We start from the raw sequence: 23,759 nt of genomic DNA, 5'->3' as shown, positions 1-23,759 counted from the left end.
GAGACCCACAGACTCACCACACAGAGACCCACAGACTCACCACACAGAGACCCACAGACTCACCACATAGAGACCCACAGACTCACCAGGCAGAGACCCACAGACTCACCACACAGAGACCCACAGACTCACCACGCAGAGACCCATAGACTCACCAAACAGAGACCCATCGACTCACCACATAGAGACCCACAGACTCACCAAACAGAGACCCACAGACTCACCACGCAGAGACCCACAGACTCACCACGCAGAGACCCACAGACTCACCACACAGAGACCCACAGACTCACCACACAGACCCCCACAGACTCACCACAGAGACCCACAGACTCACCACACAGAGACCCACAGACTCAGCACACAGAGACCCACAGACTCAGCACACAGAGACCCACAGACTCAGCACGCAGAGACCCACAGACTCACCACACAAAGACACTCACAGACTCACCACACAAAGACACCCACAGACTCACCACACAGAGACCCACAGACTCACCACACAGAGACCCACAGACTCACCAGGCAGAGACCCACAGACTCACACACAGAGACCCACAGACTCACCACGCAGAGACCCATAGACTCACCAAACAGAGACCCATCGACTCACCACACAGAGACCCACAGACTCACCACACAGAGACCCACAGACTCACCACGCAGAGACCCACAGACTCACCACGCAGAGACCCACAGACTCACCACACAGAGACCCACAGACTCACCACGCAGAGACCCACAGACTCACCACGCAGAGACCCACAGACTCACCACACAGACCCACAGACTCACCACACAGACACCCACAGACTCATCACACAGAGACCCACAGACTCACCACACAGACACCGACAGACTCACCACGCAGAGACCCACAGACTCACCACGCAGAGACCCACAGACTCACCACACAGAGATCCACAGACTCACCACACAGAGGCCCACAGACTCACCACACAGAGACCCACAGACACGCCACACAGAGACCTACAGACTCACCACACAGAGACCCACAGACTCACCACACAGAGACCCACAGACTCACCACACAGAGACCCACAGACTCACCACACAGACACCCACAGACTCACCACACAGAGACCCACAGACTCAGCACACAGAGACCCACAGACTCAGCACACAGAGACCCACAGACTCAGCATACAGAGACCCACAGACTCACCACACAGAGACCCACAGACTCACCACACAAAGACACCCACAGACTCACCACACAAAGACACCCACAGACTCACCACACAGAGACCCACAGACTCACCACACAGAGACCCACAGACTCACCACACAGAGACCCACAGACTCACACACAGAGACCCACAGACTCACCACAAGAGACCCACAGCCTCACCACATAGAGACCTACAGACTCACCAGGCAGAGACCCACAGACTCACCACACAGAGACCCACAGACTCACCACGCAGAGACCCACAGACTCACCACGCAGACCCACAGACTCACCACACAAAGACACCCACAGACTCACCACACAGAGACCCACAGACTCACCACGCAGAGACCCACAGACTCACCACGCAGAGACCCACAGACTCACCACACAGAGACCCACAGACTCACCACACAGAGACCCACAGACTCACCACGCAGAGACCCACAGACTCACCACGCAGAGACCCACAGACTCACCACACAGAGGCCCACAGACTCACCACACAGAGACCCACAGACACGCCACACAGAGACCTACAGACTCACCACACAGAGACCCACAGACTCACCACACAGAGACCCACAGACTCACCACACAGAGACCCACAGACTCACCACACAGACACCCACAGACTCACCACACAGAGACCCACAGACTCACCACACAGAGACCCACAGACTCAGCACACAGAGACCCACAGACTCAGCACACAGAGACCCACAGACTCAGCACACAGAGACCCACAGACTCACCACACAGACACCCACAGACTCACCACACAGAGACCCACAGACTCACCACGCAGAGACCCACAGACTTACCACGCAGAGACCCACAGACTCACCACACAAAGACACCCACAGACTCACCACACAAAGACACCCACAGACTCACCACACAGAGACCCACAGACTCACCACACAGAGACCCACTGACTCACCAGGCAGAGACCCACAGACTCACCACGCAGAGACCCACAGACTCACCACGCAGAGACCCACAGACTCACCAAACAGAGACCCATCGACTCACCACACAGAGACCCACAGACTCACCACGCAGAGACCCACAGACTCACCACGCAGAGACCCACAGACTCACCACGCAGAGACCCACAGACTCACCACGCAGAGACCCACAGACTCACCACACAGATACCCACAGACTCAACACGCAAAGACCCACAGACTCACCACGCAGAGACCCACAGACTCACCACGCAGAGACCCACAGACTCACCACACAGAGATCCACAGACTCACCACACAGAGGCCCACAGACTCACCACACAGAGACCCACAGACACGCCACACAGAGACCTACAGACTCACCACACAGAGACCCACAGACTCACCACACAGAGACCCACAGACTCACCACACAGAGACCCACAGACTCACCACACAGACACCCACAGACTCACCACACAGAGACCCACAGACTCACCACACAGAGACCCACAGACTCAGCACACAGAGACCCACAGACTCAGCATACAGAGACCCACAGACTCACCACACAGACACCCACAGACTCACCACACAGAGACCCACAGACTCACCACGCAGAGACCCACAGACTTACCACGCAGAGACCCACAGACTCACCACACAAAGACACCCACAGACTCACCACACAAAGACACCCACAGACTCACCACACAGAGACCCACAGACTCACCACACAGAGACCCACAGACTCACCACACAGAGACCCACAGACTCACCACACAGAGACCCACAGACTCACCACATAGAGACCCACAGACTCACCAGGCAGAGACCCACAGACTCACCACACAGAGACCCACAGACTCACCACGCAGAGACCCATAGACTCACCAAACAGAGACCCATCGACTCACCACACAGAGACCCACAGACTCACCACACACAGAGACCCACAGACTCACAACACAGAGACCCACAGGACTCACCACATAGGAGACCCACAGACTCACCACACACAGAGACCCACAGACTCACCACACACAGAGACCCACAGACTCACCACACACAGAGACCCACAGACTCACCACACACAGAGACCCACAGACTCACACCCTCTGGCCCCCTCACCTAGCTCCTGTAGGCTCGCCACGTTGAGGGCGGTGAACGCCGCCTTGGCCCGAGCCGCCGCGTAGGGGTCGGATGTCAGGTCGTCGCCCTCTGCCGACCGCTCCTGGGGTAAACCAGAGGTCACGCGCGGGGCAGAGGTCACGTGCCGGGCAGAGGTCACATTAATAATGATGATGGTGGTGGTAATGATGGTGGATGTGGTGATGGTGGTGGTGGTGGTGGTGATGATGTCCCACCTGTGTGCTTATGGAGCTGAGAGCCGGTGAGGCCGAGAGGTCGGGGCTCAGAGTGGAACCCAGCTGATGATGATGATGGTGGTGGTGATAGCGATGATGGTGGTGGTGATGGTGTGGAGGAGGCTCGTGAAGGACGCTACTGGGCATTTGGAGGCAGTCGCCCTCCAGCAACAACGGAGGGCAGAGGAGCGACGCTCACAACAACGAGCGGAGCGCCGGGCGTCTAAAACGCAGTGAGTTGGCCCAATGGGGGGCACAGGTGGTGCATCTGTCAGTCATCTCAGTTCAGCCAACCCATGGCACCTGCTGGGTCTGTCCCGTGACCTCCTCCTCCTGCACCTAGCCTGGCACAGTAGCAGTCAACCCATGGGCACCTGCTGGGTCTGTCCCGTGACCTCCTCCTCCTGCACCTAGCCTGGCACAGCAGTAAACACCCATGGGCACCTGCCGGGTCTGTCACGTGACCTCCTCCTCCTGCACCTAGCCTGGCACAGCAGTCAACCCATGGCACCTGCTGGGTCTGTCCCGTGACCTCCTCCTCCTCCTGCACCTAGCCTGGCACAGTAGCAGTCAACCCATGGGCACCTGCTAGGTCTGTCCCGTGACCTCCTCCTCCTGCACCTAGCCTGGCACAGCAGTCAACCCATGGCACCTGCAGGGTCTGTCACGTGACCTCCTGCACCTAGCCTGGCACAGCAGTACAACCCATGGGCACCTGCAGGGTCTGTCCCGTGAAACTTCTGCCAGCGGGTGTTCGACACTTCACGTGGCCTTAAGTGGCGAATGGCGGTTGTTGTTGTTGTTTGCTGTTGGTGATGATCGTGGTGATGGTGATGATGCTGATGATGATGCTGCTGCTGCTGCTGCTGACGGTAGCGGTGCCTCACCTGCGTGCTTGCGGAGCCGAGGGCGGGCGAGGCCGACACGTCGGGGCTCAGCGGGGAGCCCAGCTGGCGGTAGAAGTTGCTGTGGACCTCTCTCTCGCGAGCCTCCGCGCTCGGGGGAGGGGAGGCCTCCTTCTGCTCCTCCGCTGTGGATGGCGGGGGGGGGAGATTTGGGGGGCGAGGGGGGGGCGATGCAGGGGAAGGTGGGAGAGAGATGCGGGGCGGGGGTAGATTTGTCACGAGGAGAGTGATGCGGGGAGGTGCGTGCAGAGATACGGGGAGAGTGAAGATGCGGGGGAGAGATAAGTCACTGGGAGGGAGTTGAGTGAACTTCTTTCGTACCGTACGTAGCCAAACATGGTCATCGGAGGTGGAGGCTATACGGGGTGGGGGAGGGAGGGGAGGGGGCAGTTACATTGTCTAACCCGTAATAAAAGGTTTTGGGTTAGATCACGCCATTTATAAATGTGTCGTAACCCTCCACCACCCGCAATTCGCATTACCGTCGGGCAATTCGCATCATGTCTCCCGATGGCGAAATCCCCGACGATGCTGGATGTAATTGCCAGCGAAACGTCGTGCTACTCGAACTGTGAATGTTGTGGATTCACTCTTCGACACACCACCGGTTTGTGGGGCTAAAGCAGCGAACTATTTTTGCCTTTCGTCAACGTGACACTTTTTTTTGCCGATTGGCCGTGTCGGGTGGTGGAGGGTCACGACACACATTTATAAATAACGGCGATCTAATCCACAAAAAACCTTGATCGTGAATATTATTGGTCGCGAAAGCCTGCCACGTGTTAAACCGACTCTGGTCTTACCGTCCGAGAGCGTCTTGATGGTGAGCGGGAGGCGAGCAGACTTCATCATCGCGTGAAGGTGATGATCTCGGTGCGGTCCAACTCGCTGCTGCCCGTGCACATCGCCTTGATCAGCAGGATGAGGTGCTTCTGTGGGGGTTGAGGAGGTGTGTGAGGTGGTGGGGGGGGAGACAAGGAGGATCAGGACGATGAGAGAGGAGAGATGGAGGAGGGATGGTGGTGATGGTGAGGGACGAGAGAGGAGAGGAGATGGTGGTGCAGGTGGGAGAGGGAGGGGAGAGGGAAGGGGGAGAGGGAAGGGGGAGAGGGAGGGGAGAGGGAGGGGGGAGAGGGAGGGGAGAGGGAGGGGGAGAGGGAGGGGGAGAGGGAGGGGGAGGGGAGAGGGAAGGAGGGGAGAGGGAAGGGGAGAGGGAAGGGGGAGAGGGAGGGGAGAACAGAGAGGGAAGAGGAAGGAGGGGAGAGGGAGGGGAGAGGGAGGGGGAGAGGGAGGGGAGAGGGAGGAGGGGGAGAGGGAAGGAGGGGAGAGGAGGGGGGAGAGTGAGGGGAGAACAGAGAGAGGGAAGGAGGGGAGAGGATGAGAAAGGAGGGATGGAGGAGGAGATGGTGGTGATGGTAGTGATGGTGATGATGATGGTGGTGATGGTGGTGGTGAGCGGAAATAGAAGAGAGGGAGGAGGGACGGGGTGGAGCGCAGGAGAGGGGGATGAGAAATAGCGAAGGCAGGCGAGGGAAAGAGATGGGGGGGGTCGGGGGGGTCGATGTCATTCTCCGTGTGTGGGGTGAGCGGCAGTGTAGCGGTGAGCGCGCTGCACCACCAACCCGGCGGCCCGAGTTTCCTTCACGGCCGACACCGGCGACCGAGCCGGCCTTACGCCTCCCCTCGGGGTAAGACTCGGCCTCAAGCGAGTGCCTGCTACCAGCGGTGCGTGCGGTAAACGTCGCCACTGGGGAGACAAAGGCAGCCGGGAGCGGCGCTCTTCCATCCGCCAGGCTCACACGTGCCGCAGTGCCGGCCCTTCATTAGGGGCTCGCTCGCTACGGGCAGCAGTGTGTCAAAGCTACGTGGGGGAATCTTCCGTCTTTGTGTAGCGCGTGTGTGTGTGTGGTGTATGTGTGTGTGTCCCAGTGCCTGGTGCGGTGTGTAAACATTGCCACTGGGGAGACAAAGGCGGTCGGGCGTGGGGCTGGCCACCCACCACCTCGTGTACCGTTCCGGCCTTCATAGGTGCTCGCTAACAGCACTTGCCCCTACAGTCTGTTAAGGCTATATGGGTGATCTTTGTTGTGTGTCCCAGTGCCTGGTGCGGTGTGTAAACATTGCCACTGGGGAGACAAAGGCGGTCGGGCGTGGGGCTGGCCACCCACCCCCTCGTGTACCGTTCCGGCCTTCATTAGGTGCTCGCTTGTGGGGAGCGGTAGTGTAGCGGTTAGCGCTACGCTGCGCTATGAACCTGGCGACCCCAAGTTCGATTCCCGCTCACGACCAACACCAGTGACGATTATCTGAACCGGTCCCGGGCCTCCCCTAGGTCGACTCAGCCTCAAACGAGTAACCTGGTACGGTGTGTAAACATCGCCACTGGGTAGACAAAGGCGGTCGGGCGTGGGGCTGGCCACCCACCACCTCGTGTACCGTTCCGGCCTTCATAGGTGCTCGCTAACAGCACTTGCCCCTACAGTCTGTTAAGGCTATACGGGGGGATCTTTGTTTTGTCCCAGTGCCTGTAGGGAGAACAGGTGGTGCATCAGCCAGTCGTCTCAGTCATCTCAGTCAGTCGACCCGTGGCACCTGCCGGGTCTGCCCCCGTGACCTCCTGCCAGCGGGCGTTCGACACTTCACGTGATAGCCTCAGGGTGCACATGGCCTGGCACAGGCGTCGTCGTGACGTCACCGCCACTTAGCGGCGAATGGCGGTTGTTGTTGTTGTTGTGTGCCTGTGCGTGTGTGTGTGTGTCTCTCTCTGTCTGTGCGAGCCTCTCTCGGCTTGCGTGTCCGTGAATGTGTGTCTCCGTGTCTATGTTGAGCAATCTTTGGAAGAACGGATGTTGTGTTGGCCGACCGTCTGTGTTGTGTCACGTTCTATTTCCAAGTCTACTACGTTAGTTTTCATATTCGTTCGTACCTGACGATGCTTGCTTGTGCTGCAATCGAAACGTCGCAGTCCATCACTGTTAACTCAATTTCGTTCTACGCGACTTTACCGAAAGAAACCGAAGAGTAATTCCTGCAGTCACGAAATCTTCGAATCGAGTTTGTGCGCGGTGCCGGTCGTCACAGCCAGCGTTGCTGATACGCGCCAATAACAGCACTTGTCCCCTAATCGGCTGTGCGAGCGACACGGGCTTTTGTCTCCGTGCAGTTATTTTTTTTATTTTCACATTGTAAGCCATCTGGCTACCATGAGAGATTCGTTCATGAGGCTATCCACGTATACGAGCGCAGAGACAATTTCAACCGAGAAGATGGATTCTGGCTTAGCAATCATTGGAAAGATTTGATAAACCATTTCGGGACTTAATTGATTGTTCACGCTTACGGTTACCATGAGAGATTCGTTCATGAGGCTATCCACGTATACAAGCGCAGAGACAATTTCAACCGAGAAGATGATTTCTGGGCTTAGCAATCATTGGAAGGATTTGATAAACCATTTCGGGACTTAATTGATTGTTCACGCTTACGGTTACCATGAGAGATTCGTTCATGAGGCTATCCACGTATACAAGCGCAGAGACAATTTCAACCGAGAAGATGGATTCTGGGCTTAGCAATCATTGGAAGGATTTGATAAACCATTTCGGGACTTAATTGATTGTTCACGCTTACGGTTACCATGAGAGATTCGTTCATGAGGCTATCCACGTATACAAACGCAGAGACAATTTCAACCGAGAAGATGGATTCTGGGCTTAGCAATCATTGGAAAGATTTGATCAACCATTTCGGGACTTAATGATTGTTCACGCTTACGGTTACCATGAGAGATTCGGTCATGAGGCTATCCACATATACAAACGCAGAGACAATTTCAACCGAGAAGATGGATTCTGGGCTTAGCAATCATTGGAAAGATTTGATAAACCATTTCAGGTCTTAATTGATTGTTCACGCTTACGGTGGCTTTCAGACAGCATACATAAATTTTTCGTCTCCCCCCTCCTCTTTTCAGAACATAGATGGACTAGTCCTTCTAAATAAACTGCCAAATCGCTGAGTGTGACGCTGACGTTTTATATATATAAATTAATAAATGCACCGTTTAAAAATACATTTATGCAAACCGACACACCTGATGACGACCGTTTGTGTTATGGTCGAAACGTCGTGATAATTTTTATTGTTTTATAAATATTTTATTATTTTATTGTTTCCCTTCAACGTGACTTTACCGAAAGAGCTAAGAATATGAATTACTGCAGTCACGAAAAGCTTTAAATAAAAAATAAAAAATGTCAAATACAGGGACTCTCTACGTACGAACAAGGTAGGTTCCGGAGGTGTCCGTGTTCCTAAGTCGATTTGTCCGTAGGTCCCAACTTTAGTCCTGTCGATAACAAACGTGTTGTACGGCATGTCCGGGGAATGACTTTAAAAGTTGTATAATTTCCTGTAGATGCCACTGGTTCTTCACGTTCTGCAAATGTAGATGCCACTGGTTCTTCGCGTTCTGCAGATGTAGATGCTACTGGTTCTTCGCGTTCTGCAGATGTAGATGCCACTGGTTCTTCGCGTTCTGCAGATGTAGATGCCACTGGTTCTTCGCGTTCTGCAAATGCAGATGCCACTGGTTCTTCACGTTCTGCAGATGTAGATGCCACTGGTTCTTCGCGTTCTGCAGATGTAGATGCCACTGGTTCTTCACGTTCTGTAGATAAAGAAGCCACTGGTTCTTCACGTTCTGCAGATGTAGATACCACTGGTTCTTCACGTCCTGCAGATGTAGATGCCACTGGTTCTTTACGTTCTGCAGGTGCAGATGCCACTGGTTCTTCACGTTCTGCAGATGTAGATGCCACTGGTTCTTCACGTTCTGTAGATGTAGATGTCACTGGTTCTTCACGTTCTGCAGATGTAGATGCCACTGGTTCTTCACGTTCTGCAGATGTAGATGCCACTGGTTCTTCATGTTCTGCAGATGTAGATGCCACTGGTTCTTCACGTACTGCAGATGTAGATGCCACTGGTTCTTCACGTTCTGCAGATGTAGATGCCACTGGTTCTTCATGTTCTGCAGATGTAGATGCCACTGGTTCTTCACGTTCTGTAGATGTAGATGCCACTGGTTCTTCACGTTCTACAGATGTAGATGCCACTGGTTCTTCACGTTCTGCAGATGTAGATGCCACCTTCGAAGCGTCCGCTTTTAAATTTCAACTTTTAAAATAACTCCGCGCTCTTAAGGAGCAAACGGCGAAGGGCATCTTTTAACAAGATTTTCATTTTTAATTTAACAGACCGTCTGTTCGAAACCACCGCACGAAGCTGCTACGTTGACCGCCCGCAAGAGCCAAGAGCGAGCGGGGGTAGCGAGCCAAGGCGGCGTCGCGGGCGGAGAGACTGCGATTGTTGATCTTAGGGTCGAATTCCGCCGGGGGGGGGGGGGGGGGGGGGGGTGTGATTCCATCTTCCTTTAGTTGAATGGCCGAGCGCTGTTACTTGCCGCTCGCCCCCCCCCCCCCCCCCCCCCCGAGAACAGATTATTGCAAGGGCACTTTGTAAATTATTACAGTTACAAACATTACCTACAAAATGACACCTTGCCAATATTAACTATGTTACCTATTTACATTTTTTTTTTTAGATTGTATCTTATAGCCATTTTATATTCGATATTTATTCAATTTTATATACTTTAGCCCCTTGGTGTTAGTTAGACTTTGAACCCTTATTATAGTAAGACTTGTTTACCACTTATTTAAGATTTTAGATTCCTATATGTTGAATGTATGCACCATCCTGCCAAAGTAAATTCCGTGTCTGTGTGAACTTTCATGGCGAGTAAAATCCTTTCCGATTCTGATTTAACCCCGCGTACTAAGCGACCGTGGGGGTCTTACCTGCGACACGGCACAGGCCTCGTCCGGAGCCTCCAGCCGCAGGAGGCAGAACTCCACCAGGATGCGGCAGGCGGCACCCACGCCGGGCAGGGCGGTGGAGGGCACTGCCACACAAAACACAGCAAAGGTACATATACAGAGGCACAGACGCACAACACACACAGATACACACACAGACAAAGATCCCCCGCGTAGCCTTAACATACTGCAGGGGCAAGTGCTGTTAGCGAGCACCTATGAAGGCCGGAACGGTACACGAGGGGGTGGGTGGCCAGCACCACGCCCGACCGCCTTTGTCTCCCCAGTGGCGATGGTTACACACCGCACCGGGTACTCATTTGAGGCTGAGTTGAACTAGGGGAGGCCCAAGACCGGTTCAGATAATCGTCACCGATGTTGGCCGTGAGCGGGAATCGAATCCGGGTTTGCCGGGTTCATAGCGCAGCGTAGCGCTACCCGCTACACTACAGGCACACACGCACAAACACACAGACAGACACAGCCAGACACAAGACAAAGAAACACACGCACAGAGACACATACACACAGACACACGACGAAGACACACATGACAAAGACACACACACACAGAGAGACACACACCACACAGACACATGACGAAGACACACATGACAAAGACACACACACAGACACATGACGAAGACACACATGACAAAGACACACACACAGAGAGACACACACCACACAGACACATGACGAAGACACACATGACAAAGACACACACACACATACAAGACAAAGGACACGCACAGAGACACACACACACAGACATCAGGCAGGACGCTTCCCACCCACGCCAGGCAGGGTGGTGGAGGGCGCTACCGCACACACAAGGGCTAGGCGACGAGGACTACTCACGCTGCGAGCAGACGCTGGCGATGTAGTGGGCCGAGAGGGCCACAAAGGATGAGTAGAATGGCTCGTAGGCCTTGTCATGGTGCAGGATCTGGGCCTCGCTGTGACGGGGACAGAAAGGGAGGAGGTGGTGGTCGTGGTGGTGGTGGTGATGGAGGGGATGGTGGTAGTGGTGGTGCAGGGGGGGGGGGGGGGGTGGTGGTGGTGATGGTATTGGTGCAGGAGGAGATGGTGGTGGTGGTGGTATTGGTGCAGGAGAAGGGGGAGATGGTGGTGATGGTGGTGATGGTATTGGTGCAGGAGGAGATGGTGGTGATGGTGGTGATGGTATTGGTGCAGGAGGAGGGGGAGATGATGGTGGTGATGGTATTGGTGCAGGAGGAGGGGGAGATGATGGTGGTGATGGTATTGGTGCAGGAGGAGGGGGAGATGATGGTGGTGATGGTATTGGTGCAGGAGAAGGGGGAGATGGTGGTGGTGATGGTATTGGTGCAGGAGGAGGAGATGGTGGTGGTGATGGTATTAGTGCAGGAGGAGATGGTGGTGGTGATGGTATTGGTGCAGGAGGAGATGGTGGTGGTGGTGATGGTATTGGTGCAGGAAGAGATGGTGGTGGTGGTGATGGTATTTGTGCAGGAGGAGATGGTGGTGATGGTATTGGTGCAGGAGGAGGGGGGAGATGATGGTGGTGATGGTATTGGTGCAGGAGAAGGGGGAGATGGTGGTGATGGTATTTGTGCAGGAGGAGATGGTGGTGATGGTATTGGTGCAGGAGGAGGGGGAGATGGTGGTGGTGATGGTATTGATGCAGGAGGAGGGGGAGATGGTGGTGGTGATGGTATTGATGCAGGAGGAGGGGGAGATGGTGGTGGTGGTGATGGTATTGATGCAGGAGGGGGAGATGGTGGTGATGGTATTTGTGCGGGAGGAGATGATGGTGATGGTATTGGTGCAGGAGGAGGGGGAGATGGTGGTGGTGGCATTGGTGCAGGAGGGGGAGATGGTGGTGGTGGCATTTGTGCAGGAGGAGGAGATGGTGGTGGTGATGGTATTGGTGCAGGAGAAGATGGTGGTGATGATGGTATTGGTGTAGGAGGAGGCGATGGCGATGGTATTGGTGCAGGAGGTGGTGGTGATGGTATTGGTGCAGGAGGTGGTGGTGATGGTATTGGTGCAGGAGGTGGTGGTGATGGTATTGGTGCAGGAGGTGGTGGTGATGATATTGGTGCAGGAGGAGATGGTGATGGTATTGGTGCAGGAGGAGGTGGTGATGATATTGGTGCAGGAGGAGATGGTGATGGTATTGGTGCAGGAGGAGATGGTGGTGGTGATGGTATTGGTGTAGGAGGTGGTGGTGATGGTATTGGTGCAGGAGGAGATGGTGGTGGTGATGGTATTGGTGTAGGAGGAGGCGATGGTGATGGTATTGGTGTAGGAGGAGGCGATGGTGATGGTATTGGTGCAGGAGGTGGTGATGATGGTATTGGTGCAGGAGGAGGGGGAGATGGTGGTGGTGATGGTATTGATGCAGGAGGGGGAGATGGTGGTGGTGATGGTAATTGTGCAGGAGGAGATGGTGGTGATGGTATTGGTGCAGGAGGAGGGGGAGATGGTGGTGGTGGCATTGGTGCAGGAGGGGGAGATGGTGGTGGTGGCATTGGTGCAGGAGGAGGAGATGGTGGTGGTGATGGTATTGGTGCAGGAGAAGATGGTGGTGATGATGGTATTGGTGTAGGAGGAGGCGATGGTGATGGTATTGGTGCAGGTGGTGGTGATAGTATTTGTGCAGGAGGTGGTGGTGATGGTATTGGTGCAGGAGGTGGTGGTGATGGTATTGGTGCAGGAGGTGGTGGTGATGGTATTGGTGCAGGAGGTGGTGGTGATGGTATTGGTGCAGGAGGTGGTGGTGATGGTATTGGTGCAGGAGGTGGTGGTGATGGTATTGGTGCAGGAGGTGGTGGTGATGGTATTGGTGCAGGAGGTGATGGTGATGGTATTGGTGCAGGAGGAGGTGGTGATGATATTGGTGCAGGAGGAGATGGTGATAGTATTGGTGCAGGAGGAGATGGTGGTGGTGGTGATCGTATTGGTGTAGGAGGTGGTGGTGATGGTATTGGTGCAGGAGGAGATGGTGGTGGTGATGGTATTGGTGTAGGAGGAGGCAATGGTGATGGTATTGGTGTAGGAGGAGGCGATGGTGATGTTATTGGTGCAGGAGGTGGTGATGATGGTATTGGTGCAGGAGGAGGGGGTGATGGTGGTGGTGATGGTATTGGTGCAGGAGGTGGTGATGATGGTATTGGTGCAGGAGGAGGTGGTGATGGTATTTGTGCAGGAGGTGGTGGTGATGGTATTGGTGCAGGAGGTGGTGGTGATGGTATTTGTGCAGGAGGTGGTGATGGTATTGGTGCAGGAGGTGGTGATGGTATTGGTGCAGGAGGTGGTGATGGTATTGGTGCAGGAGGTGGTGGTGATGGTATTGGTGCAGGAGGAGGTGGTGATGGTATTGGTTCAGGAGGAGGTGGTGATGGTATTGGTGCAGGAGGTGGTGGTGATGGTATTGGTGCAGGAGGAGATGGTGATGGTATTGGTGCAGGAGGTGGTGGTGATGGTATTGGTGCAGGAGGTGGTGGTGATGGTATTGGTGCAGGAGGAGGTGGTTATGGTATTGGTGCAGGAGGAGGTGGTGATGGTATTGGTGCAGGAGGAGGTGGCGATGGTATTGGTACAGGAGGAGGTGGTGATGGGATTGGTGCAGGAGGAGATGGTGGTGGTGATGGTATTGGTGTAGGAGGCAATGGTGATGGTATTGGTGCAGGAGGAGATGGTGATGGTATTGGTGCAGGAGGAGGTGGTGATGGTATTGGTGCAGGAGGAGGTGGTGATGGTATTGGTACAGGAGGAGGTGGTGATGATATTGGTGCAGGAGGTGGTGGTGATGGTATTGGTACAGGAGGAGGTGGTGATGATATTGGTGCAGGAGGAGGTGGTGATGATATTGGTGCGGGAGGAGATGGTGATGGTATTGGTGCAGGAGGAGGTGGTGATGATATTGGTGCAGGAGGAGATGGTGATGGTATCGGTGCAGGAGGAGATGGTGGTGGTGGTGATGGTATTGGTGTAGGAGGTGGTGGTGATGGTATTGGTGCAGGAGGAGATGGTGGTGGTGATGGTATTGGTGTAGGAGGAGGCGATGGTGATGGTATTGGTGTAGGAGGAGGCGATGGTGATGGTATTGGTGTAGGAGGAGGCGATGGTGATGGTATTGGTGCAGGAGGTGGTGGTGATGGTATTGGTGCAGGAGGTGGTGGTGATGGTATTGGTGCAGGAGGTGGTGGTGATGGTATTGGTGCAGGAGGTGGTGGTGATGGTATTGGTGCAGGAGGTGGTGGTGATGGTATTGGTGCAGGAGGTGGTGGTGATGGTATTGGTGCAGGAGGTGGTGGTGATGGTATTGGTGCAGGAGGTTGTGGTGATGGTATTGGTGCAGGAGGAGATGGTGATGGTATTTGTGCAGGAGATGGTGATGGTATTTGTGCAGGAGGAGATGGTGATGGTATTTGTGCAGGAGGAGATGGTGATGGTATTGGTGCAGGAGGAGATGGTGATGGTATTGGTGCAGGAGAAGATGGTGATGGTATTGGTGCAGGAGGAGATGGTGATGGTATTGGTGCAGGAGGAGATGGTGATGGTATTGGTGTAGGAGGAGGCGATGGTGATGGTATTGGTGCAGGAGGTGGCGATGGTGATGGTATTGGTGCAGGAGGAGATGGTGATGGTATTGGTGCAGGAGGAGATGGTGATGGTATTGGTGCAGGAGGAGATGGTGATGGTATTGGTGTAGGAGGAGGCGATGGTGATGGTATTGGTGCAGGAGGTGGCGATGGTGATGGTATTGGTGCAGGAGGAGATGGTGATGGTATTGGTGCAGGAGGAGATGGTGATGGTATTGGTGCAGGAGGAGATGGTGATGGTATTGGTGCAGGAGGAGATGGTGATGGTATTGGTGCAGGAGGAGATGGTGGTGGTGGTGGTGATGGATGGTATTGGTGTAGGAGGAGGCGATGGTGATGGTATTGGTGTAGGAGGGAGGAAACACACGGTCAGTCACCCAGCATTGATCATTAATACATTATCACGTTCATGATCATTTATTAATTAATCATTGATACGATTGATGATGATGCTGTTGTAATTAACACCACTGATATTATCATCACCATCAATGTCGTCATCACTTCCAATACCATCACCACCACGATCATCAGTAAGATGATAATCATCACCACCAATACCATCATCGTCACCGCCACCTTAATCATCACCGCCACCTTAATCATCACCAATACCATCATCATTTTCACCAATACCATCATCACCAATACCATCACCACCATCAACAGCAATATCAACATCATCACCAATAACCATCAGCATCACCATCACCATGAAGACGATCATCATCGTGACTACAAAACGCCATGATGATCATCATCACCATCATATCAAAGGCAAAGATCCCCCGGACAGCCTTTAAAAGACTGTTGGGGCAAGTGCTGTTAGCAAGCACCTATGAAGGTCGGCACGGCACACGAGGGGGCGATGTTTTTACACGCCGCACCAGGTACTCATTTTAGGCCCAGTCGACCTAGGGGAGGCCCAGGACCGGTTAAAATATAGAGCAGACGTCAGGATCGGGATGGAACCCACGACCTCCTGTATACCAGGCGAGGTAGTTAACATCTCCTAGCCACCGTGATGATGAGAGACGCAGACTCCAAAAATACAACAGCAGGCAGTGTGAGGGTGGGGATCGAACCCACGACCTCCTGTGTACCAGGCGAGGTAGTCAACATCTCCTAGCCACCATGATGATGAGAGAGAGCCGCAGACTCCACATATACAGCAGCAGCAGGCATCGCCATAATCAGGATCGAACCCACGCCCTCCTGTGTACCAGGCGAGGTAGTCAATATCTCCTAGCCACCATGATGATGATGAAAGACGCAGACTCCAAAAATACAGCAGGCATCGTCAGGGTCAGGATCGAACCCACGACCTCCTGTACACCAGGCGAGGTAGTCAACAACTCTTAGCCACCATGATGATGATGAGAGAGAGAGAGACGCAGACTCAAAATCGAACCCACGACCTCCTGTGTAGCAGGCGAGGTAGTTAACATCTCAGCCACTGTGATGATGAGAGAGACGCAGACTCCAAAAATACAGCAGGCATCGTCAGGGTCAGGATCGAACCCACAACCTCCTGTACACCAGGCGAGGTAGTCAACATCTCTTAGCCACCATGATGATGAGAGACGCAGACTCCAAATATACAGCAGGCATCGTCAGGGTCAGGATCGAACCCACGACCTGTGTACCAGGCGAGGTAGTCAACATTTCTTAGCCACCATGATGATGATGAGAGAAAGACGCAGACTCCAAAAATACAGCAGGCATCGTCAGGGTCAGGATCGAACCCACGACCTCCTGTGCATCAGGCGAGGTAGTCAACATCTCTTAGCCACCGTGATGATGAGAGACGCAGACTCCAAAAATACAGCAGCAGCAGGCAGTGTGGGGGTCGGGATCGAACCCAGGACCTCCTGTGTACCAGGCGAGGTAGTCAACATCTCTTAGCCACCGTAATGATGATGAGAGAGAGACGCAGACTCCAAAAATACAGCAGGCATCGTCAGGGTCTGGATCGAACCCACGACCTCCTGTGTATCAGGCGAGGTAGTCAACATCTCTTAGCCACCGTGATGATGAGAGACGCAGACTCCAAAAATACAGCAGCAGCAGGCAGTGTGGGGGTCGGGATCGAACCCAGGACCTCCTGTGTACCAGGCGAGGTAGTCAACATCTCCTAGCCACCATGATGATGATGAGAGAGACACAGACTCCAAAAATACAGCAGGCTTCGTCAGGGTCAGGATCGAACCCACGACCTCCTGTACACCAGGCGAGGTAGTCAACATCTCTTCGCCACCATGATGATGAAAGCCGCAGACTCCAAAAATACAGTAGCAGGCATTGTGAGGGTCGGGATCGAACCCACGACCTCCTGTACACCAGGCGAGGTAGTTAACATCTCTTAGCCACCATGATGATGATGATGAGAGAGAGACGCAGACTCCAAAAATACAGCAGGCATCGTCAGGGTCAGGATCGAACCCACGACCTCCTGTGTACCAGGCGAGGTAGTCAACATCTCTTAGCCACCATGATGATGATGAGAGAGACGCACTCCAAAAATACAGCAGGCATCGTCAGGGTCAGGATCGAACCCACGACCTCCTGTACACCAGGCGAGGTAGTCAACAACTCTTAGCCACCATGAAAATGATGAGAGAGACGCAGACTCCAAAAATACAGCAGGCATCGTCAGGGTCAGGATCGAACCCACGACCTCCTGTGTACCAGGCGAGGTAGTCTACATCTCTTAGCTACCATGATGATGATGAGAGAGAGACGCAGACTCCACATATACAGCAGCAGGCATCGTCAGAATCAGGATCGAACCCACGACGTCCTGTGTACCAGGCGAGGTAGTTAACATGTCTTAGCCACCGTGATGATGATGAGAGAAAGACGCAGACTCCACATATACAGCAGCAGCAGCAGGCATCGTCAGGGTCGGGATCGAACCCACGACCTCCTGTGTACCATGCGAGGTAGTCAACATCTACATAGCCACTACAATATCTCTACTATATATACTCTAACCCACTCTTATTTCACGTATTACGTGTAAACTTTGTGCCTTTGCGTTTTGTTTATAACCGTACAAGTTTAACCGTTCAGGAGTTTTTAAAACGCCTTCGTTAAAATATCTCGTGTTTTACTTATTTTTAATATACATAACGCATATTATGAAATAAGTTACTTGGTTAGCCTTTACTTCGTTAAAGTTACACTTTTGTAACCATCATCAATTTCGATCTTTGTTTTAAATTCATTTACGTGACTCAGCAATTAGGCCAGGTTAGGCCCGAGGCTTTTTACGTCTTTCCTAGGCCGTCTGTACCGGGTGCCGCGGGGAGTTGGGGGGTGGGGGGGGGCGGTGGAGCAGGGGGGTGGAGGCGGGGTGTGATGTGCTTGGGCTTAATTTGGATGGAATTGAGTCGGCCACATAACTGTGGAATGGGCTCAACTGTCCGCTCAAAGCAGGCCATTTGCTCAGTCATTCTGTCAGCCACTCGGCCATCCACTCGCTCAAGCGTGAATACTCATGCAGTTATTCAGGCAATGTTCACTCATTCGCTTACCCACTCAGTCATTCGCTCAGTCATTCGCTTAACCATTCAGTCACCCAGTCACTCAGTTTTTCCATCAGTCATTCAGCCAGCCAGTCATTCACTCATTTACTGACCCAGTCACTCAGCCATCCACCAAGTCATTCGCTCGGTCATTCACTTAGTCGCTCAGTCATTCACCCTGTCACTCAGTTATTCCATCAGTCATTCAGCCAGTCATTCACTCATTTACTGACCCAGTCACTCAGCCATCCACCAAGTCATTCCCTCGGTCATTCACTCAATTATTCACCGTCATTCACTCAGTCATTCCCACTCACTTATTCGCTCAGTCACCCAACCGAGTCATTCGCTCAGTCATTCACTTAGTCACTCAGTCATTCACTTAGTCACTCAGTCATTCACCCAGTCACTCAGTTATTCCATCGGTCATTCAGCCAGCCAGTCATTCACTCATTTACTGACCCAGTCACTCAGCCATCCACCAAGTCACTCCCTCGGTCATTCACTCAATTATTCACCGTTATTCACTCAGTCATTCCCACTCACTTATTCGCTCAGTCACCCAACCGAGTCATTCGCTCAGTCGCTCAGTCATTCACTTAGTCACTCAGTCATTCGCTCAGTCATTCAGGCAGTCGCTCATGCACACTCGTTCACCCAGTTACTCGGTTATTCGCTCTGTCACTCATTCAGTTTGTCACTCAAAGCAACCCCCCCAAGTCACTCGGTCATTCCCTTAGTCATTCAGTCACTCAGTTATTCAAGAACTCAGGCAGTCACTCACTACCCAGGGGGCCTGGTACGGAGTTGTCACTCTTGCACATCTGAGGCACCTAGCCAGTCAAGCCAGTCACTCGGTTATGAAACCCACTCCACTCACTACTATCCCAAGCCACTCCATCTTCAGACAGTCGCTCACTCATACGCTCGCTCGCTCATTCATTCACTCTCTCACTCATTCACTCTCTCACTCATTCACTCACTCATTCACTCACTCATTCACTCACTCATTCACTCTCACACACTCTCACACACTCTCACACACTCTCACACTCATTCACTCATACACTCTCTCGCTCATACACTCTCACACACACTCACTCATTCTCTCACACACTCACCACACACTCACTCATTCTCTTACACTCACTCTCATTCATACTCTCACTCACCTCACAAACAAACACTCACCTCACTCACCCACCCACACACTCACCTCACTCACACACTCACCTCACTCACACACTCACCTCACTCACCCACACTCACCTCACTCACCCACACACACACCTAACTCACACACCTCACTCACACACACACACACTCACCTCACTCACCCACACACACACCTCACTCACACACCTCACTCACCCACACACTCACCTCACACACTCACCCACCCACACACCCACTGACACCTTCTCACACTCTCTCTGCTACTGATGATGATGCTGATGATGATGAAGATGCTGCTGATGTTGATGTGACGGCGTGAAATCAAGTTAGTCATGGCGGTACACTGAAGACAGTGATGATGGTGCTGCTGTTTCACGATTATTCCGATGTTGCTGCTGATATTATTAGCCTGTTGCTTCTACTGCTCATGATGCTGATGCTGCTGATGCTGCTGCTGATGCTGCTGCTGATGAAGATGCTACTAACAATGACGCCACTGCTGCTGATGACGCTGCTGCTGCTGATGATGATGAAGAAAGAAGCTGCTGATGACGCTCCTGCCGCTGCTGATGAAGATGCTGCTGATGATGCTTCTGATGAAGATCCCGCTGCTGCTGCTGATTCCGCTGGTGATGCTGCTGCTGCTGATGATGCTGCTGATGACGCTGCTGCTGCTGATGATGAAGAAGCTGCTGATGACGCTCCTGCCGCTGCTGATGAAGATGCTGCTGATGATTCCCCTGCTGATGATGCTGCTGCTCATTATGTTGCTGATGACGCTGACGCTGCTCATGATGCTGCTGCTGATGATGCTGCTGATGATGCTGCTGATGTGAATGGTTAGCGTGTCCAACCGATGCCGACTGACACGAGGGTGATAATGAAGCAGTGCAGGATGCCGATGATGACGATGGTTACAGCGTGCGGTGTCAAATTCGTGACGTTGACGAGACGTGATGCCGCGAATGACGAAGCTGCTGATGATGATGTTGATTGCTTCTGCAGCTCATGTAGATATTGCTGCTGCTGCTGATACCACTGCTGATAACAGCTTGTTGACAGTGCTGCTGATTATGATTTTGCTGCTGGTGATGTTGTGGTGATGATGCCGATGATGTAGCTTGCTTCTACAGCTGATATTCATGAAGCTAGTGCTGATGATGGTGGTGCTGCTGATGATTTAGAGTGGTAAGAGCTTATGATGACCGTGCTGATGGTGGTGCTGATGATGATGGTGCTGATGATGATTATGGTGGTGGTGCTGCTGATGATGATGGTGGTGCTGCTGCTGATTTAGAGTGGTAAGAGCGTATGATGACTGTGCTGATGGTGGTGCTGATGATGATGGTGGTGCTGCTGCTGATGGTGCTGCTGATGGTGCTGATGATGATGATGGTGGTGGTGCTGCTGATGATGCTGATGGTGGTGCTGATGATGGTGGTGGTGCTGCTGATGGTGGTGTTGTAGTATTCAGTGACAAGTTGCGAACGGTGACATGGAGAGACGCGGAGAAGGCGGCGGCGACGACTTTACAATGTCACCTCACCACCCTGTTCCCGCCATCTCCCCTCACCCATCCTCACCCCACCACAATCCCCTCACCCGTCGCCAATCCTCACCCATCACCAATCCTCACCTCACCCATCACCAATCCTCACCTCACCCATCACCAATCCACCCCCTCCCACCCGGACCCCCACCAAAACCGGACCTCGGCCAATGCGGCCTACACGAAGGCTTTAACCGCCTTTTCTAACCCGACACCCGGCACCCCCCCCCCGCACAGGTTGGGTGGGTTCCCCGCACGGTCCCCGCCCGGTCCGCCCTTGCCCGTCTCTCTCTCTCTCTCCCTCCTCCCCTCTCCCCCACCCCCCGACCTTTTGACGATGGACGCCACAAGCTGAGGGATGTCCCTGGCGTCGAACGAGGCGTAGGAAGCTGCGAGAAGAGGGCGAACGCTGGACGACCACTCCACGACGGAGCGGCCCGAAGCCGCAACGTCCTCCTCGGCGGTCGCCATTGCGCGCCTTCTGACTAACGTCAACTCACCCCCCCCTCTCCCCTCTATCCCCGCCCGCACTGCCGCGGCTTATGTGAACTGGGGAATGTGGTGGGCGGGTAACGTGGGAGCCTATGGGGGGAGCTTCTGTGGGAGTGGCCGGCGAGGGTGATTGTAATGCGTAGTGCGGATAAGCGTGGTTGCTTAAGCGAACTGGGGAATGTGGAGGGCGGGTAAAGTGGGAGCCTATGGGGGAGCTTCTGTGGGAGTGGCCGGCGAGGGTGATTGTAATACGTAATGCGGATAGGTAAGGGAGGCTTATGTCGTGTAGGGAATGCGGTGGGCGGATACCGTGGGAGCCTATGGGAGCGGCCGGCGAGGGTGATTGTAATGCGTAGTGCGGATAGGTAGGGAGGCTTATGTCGTGTAGGGAATGTGGTGGGCGGGTAAAGTGGGAGCCTATGGGAGCTCTATGGGAGTGGCCGGCGAGGGTGATTGTAATACGTAATGCGGATAGGTAAGGGAGGCTTATGTCATGTAGGGAATGTGGAGGGCGGATAACGTGGGAGCCTATGGGGGGAGCTTCTATGGGAGTGGCCGGCGAGGGTGATTGTAATGTGTAATGCGGATAGGTAAGGGAGGCTTATGTCATGTAGGGAATGTGGAGGGCGGGTAACGTGGGAGCCTATGGGGAAGCTTCTATGGGAGTGGCTGTCGAGCGTGATTGTAATGTGTAATGCGGATAGGTAAGGGAGGCCTTATGTCATGTGGGGAATGTGGAGATAGTGTAACGTTGGAGCATATGGCAGTAGCCGGTGAAGGTGATTGCAGTTTGTAGTGTGGATAAGTAAGGTGCTTATGTCATGTACGAAATGTGGAGTTGGGGTTTTCATGATAAAGAAACCTCCGGGGTAATTCAAAGGTGATTATAATTTGTAGTGTGGATAAGTACGGAGCTTATATCATGTAGGAAATGTGGCAGGAGGGTTGACGTAAAGCCTATAGAAGCCTATGGGAGTAGGCAGCGAAGGTGATTGTAATTTGTAGTGTGGATAGGTTAGGTAAGCTGTCCGTGCAGAACTCATTCATTGCAACTCAGTCACGTGCCCCCTTGTGACGTCACCACAGCGCTTGTGTTGGCAAGGTGCATGCGCTCTGAGGCCACGTGAAGTGTCAAAGGGTCGCTGCTGGCAAAAAGTCACGTGACAGACCCAGCAGGTGCCATGGGTTGACTGCTGCTGTGCCAGGCTAGGTGCAGGAGGAGGTCACGGGACAGACCCAGCAGGTGCCATGGGTTGACTGCTGTGCCAGGCTAGGTGCAGGAGGAGGTCACGGGACAGACCCAGCGGGTGCCATGGGTTGTACTGCTGTGCCAGGCTAGGTGCATCTGACGACACACATCTGGGCAGTTCACCACCATTGGTTCAAGCAGAGCCTGTCTCTTGCATCTGCTGATGAGACACAGAGCTGGGCAGACTTCGAATACAGCAGCAGCAGCAGGCATCGTCAGGGTCGGGATGGAACCCACGACCTCCTGCGTACCAGGCGAGGTAGTTAACATCTCGTCAGGGTCGAGATCGAACCCACGACCTCCTGCGTACCAGGCGAGGTAGTTAACATCTCGTCAGGGTCGGGATCGAACCCACGACCTCCTGCGTACCAGGCGAGGTAGTCAACATCTCGTCAGGGTCGGGATCGAACCCACGACCTCCTGCGTACCAGGCGAGGTAGTTAACATCTCGTCAGGGTCGGGATTGAACACACGACCTCCTGTGTACCAGGCGAGGTAGTTAACATCTCGTCAGGGTCGGGATCGAACCCACGACCTCCTGCGTACCTGGCGAGGTAGTCAACATCTGAACCCAAGTCACCTTAGACCCAGGCAGCAGCAACTCGCCACAACAAACACAATTGCAACGTTATGTTGAGTCCGCTTATTTATTAACAACAATCGATAATCAAACAATGGTCTAGAACTCTAGATATATATGTACACATTATTACATTCCTAACTCTTTACACGCGCGTGGCTAGGCAGGCTGTAGTCCATTGTGTGGTGAGTCTGGTGAGTGTGGGTGGTGAGTGTGGGTGGTGAGTGTGGGTGGTGAGTGTGGTGAGTGTGGGTGGTGAGTGTGGGTGGTGAGTGTGAGTATTGTGTGGGTGGTGAGT

At 53.6% G+C, this 23,759-nt stretch overlaps 1 protein-coding gene across 1 annotated transcript; it reads right to left on the bottom strand.

The window, feature by feature from the left end:
• Positions 1-3,124: 3,124 nt before the first annotated feature.
• On the bottom strand, positions 3,125-21,671 carry LOC142907177 (E3 ubiquitin-protein ligase UBR4-like). The gene is made up of 6 exons (XM_076056430.1): positions 21,469-21,671; positions 11,158-11,255; positions 10,279-10,382; positions 5,221-5,349; positions 4,400-4,542; positions 3,125-3,379 (listed from the first exon to the last, which is right to left on the bottom strand). The coding sequence occupies exons 1-4, from the start codon at positions 21,609-21,611 to the stop codon at positions 5,266-5,268; spliced, it is 429 nt and encodes a 142-aa protein (XP_075912545.1). The 5' UTR covers positions 21,612-21,671; the 3' UTR covers positions 3,125-3,379; positions 4,400-4,542; positions 5,221-5,265.
• Between the last annotated feature and the right edge of the window lie 2,088 nt (positions 21,672-23,759).

This window comes from Petromyzon marinus, chromosome 75 (assembly GCF_048934315.1).
Source record: "Petromyzon marinus isolate PM22_M1 ecotype Great Lakes invasive population chromosome 75, UKy_Petmar_22M1.pri1.0, whole genome shotgun sequence".
Taxonomy (NCBI): Eukaryota; Metazoa; Chordata; class Hyperoartia; order Petromyzontiformes; family Petromyzontidae; genus Petromyzon; species Petromyzon marinus.
Note: the sequence above shows the minus strand (reverse complement) of the source record. Positions and strands in the feature narration are given on the sequence as shown.

Bases quoted from the DNA above. Each gene is read 5' to 3' on its own strand.
- LOC142907177 (XM_076056430.1), bottom strand. From the start codon at position 21,611: ATGGCGACCGCCGAGGAGGACGTTGCGGCTTCGGGCCGCTCCGTCGTG. The intron at 11,256-21,468 runs GTCGGGGGGTGG...TCCCCGTCACAG, and splicing joins GTGGCGTCCATCGTCAAAAG to CGAGGCCCAGATCCTGCACC. The intron at 5,350-10,278 runs GTAAGACCCCCA...CAACCCCCACAG, and splicing joins AGGCCTGTGCCGTGTCGCAG to AAGCACCTCATCCTGCTGAT.